The sequence below is a fragment of the Lepisma saccharinum genome, chromosome 9, assembly GCF_977018435.1.
Source record: "Lepisma saccharinum chromosome 9, izLepSacc3.1, whole genome shotgun sequence".
Classification (NCBI taxonomy): domain Eukaryota; kingdom Metazoa; phylum Arthropoda; class Insecta; order Zygentoma; family Lepismatidae; genus Lepisma; species Lepisma saccharinum.
In genome coordinates, this window is record NC_139237.1 from 11,617,893 (window position 1) to 11,629,729 (window position 11,837).

The window sequence follows — 11,837 nt, forward strand, 5'->3', positions numbered from 1 at the left end:
TACGCTCTAAAACTTTACGTCATGCGGTGTAGTATAGAGAAAGGTATGAGATGGATTTTTCTCCTATAAACGGCCATTTGCAAGGAAGTAAGTTTAATCAGCGTTTCGAAGGAGACCAAGTATATATGCCAAGTTCCTCAGGCCCCTTAAGCTGACTAAGTGCGCCTCTATTATATAATCATTTCAAATAATATTTTGGGAACTCACTGAATCACCGTCAACATATTAAATAATATTAAAACACCGAGTAGTGAAGTTATTATGACTTGTGCAATACAGGTAACTATGTAGATACCTCACCGCAAAGAGAAAAATATATCGAATCTCTCTGTTCAGGGCTCATCTGAAATTCCAAGATAGAATTGTGACATTGTAGACCAGCAAATGTTTCGAAAATCTATTTTTTTACATTTTTAAACCGATACCCCAGACTCTCTGTTGAATTAATGCAATTAATTAATTAATTAAGGCGACTGTGACATATGGTGGGGATTTTGTGTATTAATATTAACCCGATTATATGGCGATGCTCATCAGTTTCATATTATCTTCTCTCACGAGGACACAATCGATGTATCAGGAAAAGTGAATAGACACTGCGAATTTGGGTGGTAGTGAACTTGACGACATGTGTGAAATCTGACACATCAGGACGTATACAGGGTGATTCTAAAGGTATAGTACAAACGAAAACCACAGATACCTCCCATGAAATAGAGACGGAAGTTCCCCTTCCACTTTGCCGAGAGATGCCTCCTTGAGGAGCTAGACAACGCCGAAAACGTGTGAAAATGAACTTCACACCTCTGTACAGCCAGTACCAGTGAAGATAGAAAGGCGGAACAAACGAAGTCAAAAGGAACACCAAAGTCGCCCATCCGAAAAACACTAGGAGGCAGCTGCGCAACGCATGCGCATGGGGTTCCACAAAGGAAATAGGAGTGTCCCGCAAGACAAGTGAAGGGAAAGAGTAGCGATCGGCAACGGTAGGGACAAAAGAAGCAATGAAGCATGAAGTAACAATTGCACAGCGGGAAACAAACACATGCAGCGCGTGGGGAGTCCCCAAACACAGTGGGGAGACACCGCAGTAAGAACAAAGCACGGTTCAACAAAAGAGAAAGAGGACCGGACGGGGAATGGTACCTGTCAAGGAGACAACAAATGCGGGACGAGGGATTCCCCGTAGCAGCACCGAGGGGATGTCACACAGAGGTCGTGCGCCAGCAGGACAAACACAGCAACTACGGGCACAGGAGGTTTATTGCCACGCAAAGGTGCACTTACAGATAGGAATAGTACGTAGTACGTAGTCGTACCCCGGACTGACGTTGTTACAAAAGTTGCTCAAATTGACGACCACCACATTCAATGCAGGCATTGCAGCGTCGCAGGAAATTCTGGCGAACCCTATCAAAAATCCCTGGCATGGTACACACCTCGGCCGATGCTGCAAGTATCAGCGCTACAAATGTTTCCTTGTCAGGCACCGGGGTCTCGTAGACGAGTGTTTCACATGGCCCCACAAGAAGAAATCCATTGGTGTGAGGTCAGGCGAATGGGCGGGCCAGGGGACGGGGCCCTCTCTGCCGATCCAGCGCTGTGGGTAGGTACGGTGCAAAAGAGTTCGCACATTGCCATCAAAATGTGCAGGTTCTCCATCCAATTGAAACCACATACGATGTCGCACGTTGAGGGGTACATCTTCTAGCAGCTCTGGAAGGACTGATGCAAGAAAGGTGCGATAGAGGCGGCCATTTAAACGTGGTGGCAGCAGGTATGGACCGATAATCTGTTCATCGATGATACCTGCCCAGATATTCACTGCAAACTGGGCCTGATGGTGCACCTCGACTGCTGCATGTGGATTTTCATAATCCCACACATGGCTTTTTCGGCAATTGAAGATGCCCTCACGGGTGAATGTTGCCTCGTCCGTGAAAAGCACATGTCGCAAAAAACGGGGATCGTCGGTACAAAACTGCAACAGTCGTTGACAGAATTCCACACGTCGTGGGTAATCCCCAGCCTGCAACGCGTGGACTCGCTGTGGATGATAGGGATACAGCAGATCATCATGAAGGACACGCCACACTGTCGACTGTGATACTCCCACTGCACCTGCAATGCTACGGGTGCTAGTGGACGGTGTGTCGCCCACGCGAGCAAGTACGTCCTCCTCAACCGCCGCGGTGCGCACATGTCTTGGGTGACCGACATGATGGCCTGCACGTAACACACCCGATTCACCAAGGGTACGGTGCACGTTCGAAAACAACCTGCTGTCGGCTTGTCGCCTCTCCGGATACCGTCCGCGATAAAGGCGTGCAGCTGCTCGGCCATTGCCATCTGCAAGGCCGTAGACAAAATGCATGTCCCTCAGTTCTACAAATGTGTAGCGTTCCATGGTACAGTGAGGATAGTGCCAATTATGGAATACTGTACCGCAGTGCACAGGTGGCACACACACACACACTGGTCACAACGGCTTCGAAACAACGTACTCAATTGTCGTACGTCAAGCACACCACCACCGGCTCTTTCACTGACACGCTCCCTGACAATGCACTTCCAATCAGCCCACACGTCCGCACGGCGCTGTGGTACAATCAGCTGACGTTCCTGAGCTACCCGTGCCTGTGCTCTTCACTACCTGACCACTGCCGTCAGGTGGGGCCATGTACTCTGGGGCCTTGTCATCGTGGAACACATGTAGCGTCCTTCATTCTTGCACCATTCACCCACAACACGTACTTCGTCCGTCTTGCTCGAGTCGACGGGGAGCACTACGTACGATCGTGTGGTGTTTGTGTACACCAATGTGGGGTAACCCAGCAGTTGAACAGACGTGCATACCCCCACGTAGCTTCATTACACGATTGTCCCACGCAGTTTATCTGTCCAGCCTTGCTCGGCCCGGTCTCACACCCACGCGGCAGTGTGCGGCTGCGGTGGTGTGAGGCCACGCTTGGTTTCGGAGCGGAAGGCTGCGGCCGAGGAGGGACTCGAGTTGTTCGGCTGGGGTTGCTCTCGGAACCAAGCAGCTGCGTCAGGTCTGGGAACGGTGGACCTGGTGATCGGGATGGAAACATTCCGACCTCGTCCATTATTGTCGTCCACCGTACGGAGTGGTGGGGTCCGTACGACACTCCAGCAGCCTTTCGCCCGCTCCAACCCAGCGATGTGCCTCCGGCTTCATTTCTAAGAGGCTGATTGGGCCTCATCACGACGTTTGTTACAACGTCAGTACGGGGTATGTGGTCCTATCTGTACGTGCACCTTTCATTAGCAATAACCTCCTGTGCCCGTAGTTGCTGTGTTTGTCCTGCTGGCGCACGACCTCTGTGTGACATCTCCTCGGTGCTGCTACGGGGAATCCCTCGTCCCGCATTTGTTGTCTCCTTGGCAGGTACCATTCCCCGTCCGGTCCTCTTTCTCTTTTGTTGCACCGTGCTTTGTTTTTGCTGCGGTGTCTCCCCACTGTGTTTTGGGGACTCCCCTTGCGCTGCACTGGTCAGCGCCGCCATTTCTGCCCCGAACCATGTACGCGTCTGTTGCCTGTCGAGTGTCACGGACCACTTTGCTTGCATTCTCGGTGTGTTTTTACATCCTACGTCGTCTTCCCGTGGTTCTACAAGCCCGCACTACTTTTCTCGACTGCACGTCTTCATTCATGGTGTTTGTTTCCCGCTGTGCAATTGTTACTTCATGCTTCATAGCTTCTTTTCTCTCTACTGTTGTCGATCGCTAAACTTTCCCTTCACTTGTCTTGCGGGACACTCCTATTTCCTTTGTGGAACCCCATGCGCATGCGTTGCGCAGCTGCCGCCTAGTGTTTTTCGGATGGGCGACTTTGGTGTTCCTTTTGACTTCGTTTGTTCCGCCTTTCTATCTTCACTGGTACTGGCTGTACAGAGGTGTGAAGTTCATTTTCACACGTTTTCGGCGTTGTCTAGCTCCTCAAGGAGGCATCTCTCGGCAAAGTGGAAGGGGAACTTTTGTCTCTATTTCATGGGAGGTATCTGTGGTTTTCGTTTGTACTATACCTTTAGAATCACCCTGTATTAATTTCCGCTGAACGTGAGACATCCGTGGATGACCTGATGTATCGATGACTCATCAGACACTTTACGTGCCTGTTGACTTTGAATACATCCGTCGAAGAGTCCCCCGTGGTAGAGTAGTTAGCATATCGCACTACGAACCCAGGGGTCCTGGGTTCCAATCCTGGCCTGAGCATGAATATTTGTAAGTGTCCATTCATCAATTTCATCGTATCATCACTCATTCCCATCTTCGCAAATTAGCAAAAAGTGGCACAAAAACGAAGTAAAAAAAATCAAATGAAATATAAAAAAATCATCCGTCGAAGACCCCGTGGCGATGTGGAATGTAGAGAGGCTAATTGAACCTTGATGTTGTTTCTTTGTTGTGTGCTAAAACGTTTGTGTGTGTGTGTGTTTGTGTGTGTAGAGGATATGTGCCTGCATCCAATTCGAAACATGTTATAACATGTAAAAAAAGATGCCGCAGACGATCGAAAAGTTAGTTGGTAAGCTTAGTGGTTAATACCGTTGCCTCGTATTGAAGTAGTCTCTGGTTGCATTCCATATATAGTAAAAGAGGGAATTGTTTTTGTTCAGATTTTAGGTATATTTTGTTTCCCTATAAATTGTATTTTAGTGAACAACGAAAAGTTAGTGGTTAACGCTGATGATTGGAAGTTACAATCATCAATGAGGTTCACTTCAAGCAACATCATGCCCCCACCCAACCATTCACCCCCCACCCAACCACTCACCCTCCCACACACACTTTTAAAACACACTATATTAAATTTTCTTATTTGAACTTCCTCTGTAATTACGCTACATCACAAGCTGTTAAACCTCGAGTACTCGCACAGCATCCCATAACACGGATACAGTTGTGACCCATAAGGTATTTTATTAATTTCGAAAATACTAATTATAGCATGGTGAATTTTTTTGTTTTCTTATATTTACAATTTATTCTAGCGACACTTAAAGTAGTTTTTGAATTATTTTTATATCAAGCAGGTGTTGTAAAGAAAAAAAATACCAAATCGCTCTTTATCAAAATTTTGCATGGAAAAAATATCTTAAATTTTAGGCTACCTTAACTTTTTTTAATTCAGGTCAACATTGTAAAACTCCTTGCTCATCTGAAAGACAGCTTTATTGAGAATCCATCAACATATATATTAACTATTTTTGGCCTTTATTACAAGGCAAAAGAAATCCCTAAAGCGTACCCTGCATTTTACATATAGAAATAGTATAGTCACAACAATGTTTGTTATTCGTAATATTTTTTTACGCATATTGTAGGTTGAAAATTTCAATGTAATAACTAGGCCTATAAAGTCCTAATTTTGTTTCACATTTTGGATATTAAGATTGAAATGAATGTTAAACTACAAAAAATACATTTGTACATAAAAATACTAAGAAGTCAGCAATATTTTACAGTTGCAATGGTTGTATTACTTTCGTCCCATTCCAATTCAGTAAAAACAAATGATCAATGATCACTACAGATATGACATCCACATTTTTCACAATGTTTTCTGGTTTTTTGTCTCTCGCCCTCCCACACAGATAGCAGCGACCTCTACTGTTACCTTGTTGTCTGCGCTCAGGCTGAGGAGTTTCTTCGATTACAAGAATGGCCTGGGATGAAAGGAAGCTGGATTCGACTTTCAATCAAAGGTTTTATGAGTTCCAACGCCAAACGTTTCAGGAATTATCGTCTTGCAGGTGGTTTAGCTGCAGCATTGTTGAACTTGTAAATGATTGGGCGTTGACCACAGGTTTTTTCCCCACAAGTTCTAGGAATTCTCAGATAGGTGCTCAATTTCTCTTCACTGCTGGCGATCTCTGATGTCATCAAAACTAAGACATCGCATGAGAAAATGAAATCTATTCTCACTAATGGCAAGCTAACAGACTTCCACACCAGTCCCTGCAGAGTTGTCCCACACCTGCTTAGATCTTATCCTGTTACTGCCCAAGTAGCAAAATGCCTATGAAAGCACGAATTTCAACAACATTCGTGTGTTTGGCGTCCCTGTCTCGGCTAAAATGCTCCTTTATATTGTCAATATCAATGTTGGTTGATGTGACTATAGTTCCAATAACATTAAAAAGTACAAAACAATGAAGTGCACTGCGTGCTTCACTACTTTTTGACGCTTCCTGGGAGCCGCAAAATAATGTTGTGGGCTCTGGTTCGTACATTTCTGGGCTGAGGGGATAGTTTTCCACTTCATTACATTCCTAAACTGGTCTCTTACCATGTATAAATTTGCAAATGGGATGTCCTCTTCATCACTGGATTCTTCTTCTGCATTTGGCACCAGGTCATTTTCGTCATTTTTCACTTGGTCCTTTTGTGGCTCATGTGCTTCTTCGGTGTCAAAGAGATCATCCTGGACATCTAAATGATCATCTCCACCATCGGCACTATCATTCTCCACAACATCGTCCTCATCGGAACTCTCACCAAGCATTACGTCCAATTTTAGGGAGTTATTACACAGTCGTGGACGCTTTAGTGCATTCATAACGTTGTTAATCGCGCGGGGGACAAGTGTCACACAACTAATGTTCAAGCGCAATAACACGGGCCACTGCTCACTACAACATACAAACGCACACTTGTCAGGTAGCTCGAAATGTAGGCGGAAGGTACTGAAGCCCCTAGCACTCCCATCCACCACACTGATTGGCGGTAACGAAAACAAAGGGCGGGGTGACAATTGTCACCCGCGCGAGTACTGGAGGGTTAATCACAAATAGTTTTTCATTAGGTGCCGTCTTCTCACAATCTTCCTCTTCTTACTCTTTACGTCACTAGATCGAAACTTAAAAACCTGGCTTAAACTTGTGACGAGCAAGGTTCAAGTTTACTCAACAAGCAAATAAGCAGAGCTCTCCGAGCAATCCTAATTGGTTACCAAGTATCTGAGCTATCACGTTGCTCGCTGAGCGCTCAGATACTTGACGCGTCGCTGCCGTAGCAAAGAATTACGATGATTAGCTCGTTGCGGAAAGTGAAAATGGTTATCCCCAGTATTTCGTTACACATTGATGGGATGTTGCTTCATTGAGCAGATACTCATAGAATAATGGAATAAATTGATGGAAAAACTTGAGGTGTAAGCTTAAAACATGGACTATTTAACTCGTTGAAAAACTGAAAAGAAGTTTTCTGTGTGTGTGTGTAAATGTGTGTATACAAACACAGTGTTTTCATGATTGTCGTAATTGTGCTCTGTTCTGGTGTCGCAGTGTAGAACGTCCTCATGATAATAGTTTCCAAGAAAAAAAGTAAAATGTCGCCCTAGGTGAAAATACAATTGAAACTTTATCCTTAATTGTAGAATCCCTCCCTCAGTTTAAACAATGAGGGCGAAACTCAATGGGCTTTTTTAATGATAAATTTTTCATTGGACACTGTATAGTACGCGAGCCATGATATTCCTTTCCCCCCTTTATATGGATAGGCTTCTCTCTTTAATAAGCCTCTCTATCAGTACGAGAACATTGTAAATAAGTATATTTTGCACATTCTACTATGGGCACCCATGGTATTTCTTCACCCACATTCCCTTTACATCTATGGAAGAACTTCTCTATCAGTAGGTGGACGTTTTGCATCAATATATTTTGTCCTCCTGAACACTAACATCAGCGAATCATGATATTTCGTCCCCACTTGAAAAGCATACATAGGCTTTACTATGAGTAGCAGTCCGTTTTATGTAAGTGTATTCTTCCCCAAATCATACTCTACTATGCGAGACCATGGTATTTTGTCCCCCTTAAATTAAAAGCTTCATACAAGAAGCATGTGTGCTCATATGCGATGAGAATATTTGATTTGCTCATAAGCGCAAAAGTGCTATTCTTACCACCAGGACTGAGCCAGTACCATCACAACATTCTAAAGATACACTTTACGCAAACAAAATGCTTTAGTATCTTGCTCTGACAAAATTAGATTAATGCTTAATACATTTTCCCCAATCTTCAATTATTGAACACCCAGACGAAGCCGCAATATGAGTTGAAGTTTCTAAGGTATCTGTCCCTCTTTAAAAATAATGATAATCCGGTATTTGTTTGAACTAAATGGCCGTTTATTGTAAATGCACAATGCAGTTATTATTTGTGGTCAACTAGTAAAAGTAAAAACAGGATGAATGATTGTATTGTGTGAAATATAGTATAATTTCATTATTCATGGAAATTAATAGTAAAATTAATTTAATTTATTTTCAGTGTCCTATGGCGGTGTTTTTGGAGTATTTCTTGGACTCAGCCTTCTGAGTGTATTAGAATTTTTCTCGTACTGGCTAATGTTACCTATAAAGACAATTTTACATTACAAGAAGAAAAAGGACATGGAATTAAGGGAAAAACGTTTCAAGCTGAATGTTCCTACCGTAAGAAGACAATTGAAATCCAGGACTCACGATGAAATGAACATAGATGTAGATAATCCTAGGCTTCTGAAGTTCAGATACCTAAATTGAATTTAATATTACACATTCATGAATCAACTGAGATTCAAATGTTAACTGTAACGACACTTAAAAGTTTGCATGTGTCGTATCTGAGTACCTTCACTACATACCCACATTTAAATATTTTTAATGCATGCAGTCACAGCAAATAAATTAATCATTACAAGAAGAACTTCATTTTAGAATTTTTTGTTTCGTCACATTGTTAACACAATTGTTAGTCAACTTTAACTATCTCGAAATAGCTTGTTAGCGAGAATCTTTAACATAAAGACAAAAGATATTTCCCAGAATATACCTTTAATGAAAGTGTTGCTTATCAAGGCCACGTATATGGCGGGAAAGAGACGGAGAGATACAACGTTTGAACTAACAAATTTATTATCGGTAGACACATGAAAATATAAATCCGGTAGCTACCTCGCGTTTGGTCTAACCTATCACTTTTTCCGAGAACATAAAGCCTCGGCAGTTCCTGCACTAATCAGAAACATGGAAAATGTTTCTGTCAAACAACGAAAAGCTAATGAAAGCAGATCTTACGCATGTGCTGTTGTCACCTTTTACTTAATGTTATACTTGTCTATGTGTTGTTAAAGAAGCAGGTTTTGCACAATTTTCCTATTAGTGGTTGGTGTGCTGTGCATTCCTATATAGCTTATTCACAGAAGAATTTTACAGCTGAATGTTCGGCGAACCTGGAAGATGAACGGTCTAGACCAAACGCGCATTGTATCCTGAAAGCACCCTGTTTGAACATAATTGAACTATAAATGTCTCCGAGTAGAGTCAAATAATGTGGACTAAGGGTCCTAACAAACATAACCTCTGGACAATTAAGCGGACAGTTTTCGGAATCCTTAAAATTAACTGCGTTACAGTTACAGAAAGAGTTACTTGCTTAAAAAGGGCACCTCTGAAAGGTTACCAGGACAACCCATACCAGGGCCATTCCAGAGATGCTCTACCAGATCATCTCACACAAGACCACTAACAAGCTGCAGTCGCTGTCCTGACAACACATAATAATAATAATAATAATAATTCCTTTATTGAGCGGGCGAAGTTCAGCCCTATGCTGCTCTACCACCAATCCCTTGTCATCAGCTACATAAAAAAATATAAGTATATAATATAATATATGAATACAGATGGAAAGCTTGATTACACTAACGAGAAATAACGAATTTCACATTACCTAAATTTTAAGAATATTCCCATTACAGTAATGTTAGTCACAAGATAATGTAAATATGAAAGAAAAAATATTAAAAATACAAATGTAAAAAGAAAAAAAAATAAATGTGAATGTTAACGTAAGGTTGCCTTTAAGTAAATAATAATGATTCTAATTTGAAGATTGTAATAAAATTCCAATAGTTACAGTTATAGAATGTGAGTATTTTGTAGTATTTTGAGTGCCAGTCTACTTCTTGTTTGTGCTACTGTTCTTCTGCTGTTCCTGTAGATGTATTTCTTTGAATTTAATTTTGAAAGTCTTATTGAGTTTTATGGATTTAACATTCGTTGGTAGTGCATTTCATATTTTCGGTGCAGATATTAAAAAAATATGAGGTATATAGCTTAGTCCAGTGGAGAGAAATGTCAAGTTCGTTGTGACGACGTGTCCCGTGTCAGTGAATTGTGTTGCTCTTAAATGCATTTTCAAATAAGTATGCAGGTTTACGCTCAGTACGCAGATCATGAATAAGATAGTGCAGTATCCTAATATTGGCCATTGTTAAAATATTATGTCTGCTTAAAATGAGAAGGATGTGATCGGGTTTATTCAGGCGAAAAGTGTATCTGATGAATGCATGTTGTGCGACTTGAATTTTCTTACATAGTTTTCGCACGTTTGGACCCACACACAGTGTCACAATAATCAAATAACGGCAAATTAAATATTTAACTAGTATAAGTTTACATTCTGCAGGTAGTTAATCTTAGAAGAGGCAGAGGTTTCTGAGCTGTATGATTTTTTAGATTGTGCTTCTTGCGCTGTACGTCTAGTAAAAAAATAAAGTTGTGTATCATCTTCATAGATATTGTGTGATTTTTTAAACCTTATTTACGTCTGCAGTGTAGAGGGTGAAAAGGAGTGGTCCTAATGTTATTCCCTGTGGAAACCAAGCTTTTAAACCTATAGCCTCTGAGATCTGTGAGAGTGAATTTTGAAGAAATGTTCTCTTTTCTATTAAGAAAATATGATTCAAACCACCTTACGGTTACAGAGTCAAATTTATAGTATTTGAGCTTCGATATTAACAAATCATGTTGAACTGTGTTGAAAGCTTTAATAAAATCTAGTAATACGAGAAGTGTAGAACTACGATTGCCAATTTTGCAAAGAGTATGATCTGTAACTTTTGTTAACGCTGTTGCTATTTATGCCGTGCATGGAACCCAGATGAACTTTAGGTAACAAGTTGTTCACGTCAACATAATACATTACTTGCGTAAATATATTTTCTTATGGTACTTTAGAGAGTACTGGCAAAAGGCTTATAGGTCTTAAGTCATTGAATGAACTGATGTCTTGTTTCCTTTCGAGAGGCAAGAGTTGCGGTTCTTTCCATTTTTCTGCAAACACGCTTTAGACAATGAATAATTGATAATGTGGGTTAATGGAGCCAGTGTATATTGTAGTGCAATCTTTAACATCTCAGTGTTTATGCTGTCCGCTCCAAAACATTCTTTGATTTACGTTATGTACTGCTTTATGCTCATCAATTTATTTATCTTCACCAGTAAAGGTACAGCTTTCAAAGTACTTTATTTGTTGTGCATTTTGTTGAGTGGGAATACTAGATAGATTGTTAATTTACCCAAAATGATTATTAAAAGCATCGATCTCGTGTTCAGTGTTCACAAAATAGGATAACTTGGTATTGACATTTTTATTGCCCAGCATGCCACACTGTCTTAGTTCACCTCATGTTTCCTTCTTATTTCATTGAATAGCGCCAAATTTGAAAGAGAAATATGAATTATTTTCCTGTCGGATAACGGTAGTCGTAAAATTTAGGAGTTCTTTGTAGTGGTTTCAATCGGCAACGTTGTTCGTACGGTTGAATTTCCTCAGAGCATTGTCTCGAATACGCATTAATAAAGTGAGATTAAGAGTTATCCACGGAAGGCGCATCCTTTTAACACGGGCGGTTTTCGATCAATTGATTGATTGAGTTGGTGTTTTAAGTCCACTTTATGCACAGTAAAGCTAATCGGGGCTGAACCAAGTGGGATCTGAACAATAATATACCTCCACCGGGGATCGGATCCGGGA

At 41.5% G+C, this 11,837-nt stretch overlaps 1 protein-coding gene across 1 annotated transcript in view; it reads left to right on the forward strand.

Moving 5' to 3' along the window:
- The window catches only part of LOC145992594 (uncharacterized), a 119,850-nt gene extending 111,124 nt beyond the window's left edge, over positions 1-8,726 (forward strand). Inside the window, exon 3 of the mRNA XM_083128950.1 lies at positions 8,307-8,726. Coding sequence (XP_082985076.1) covers positions 8,307-8,560 — 254 coding nt within the window. The 3' untranslated portion in view covers positions 8,561-8,726. The remainder of the gene's footprint in view (positions 1-8,306) is intronic.
- Positions 8,727-11,837: the final 3,111 nt, after the last annotated feature.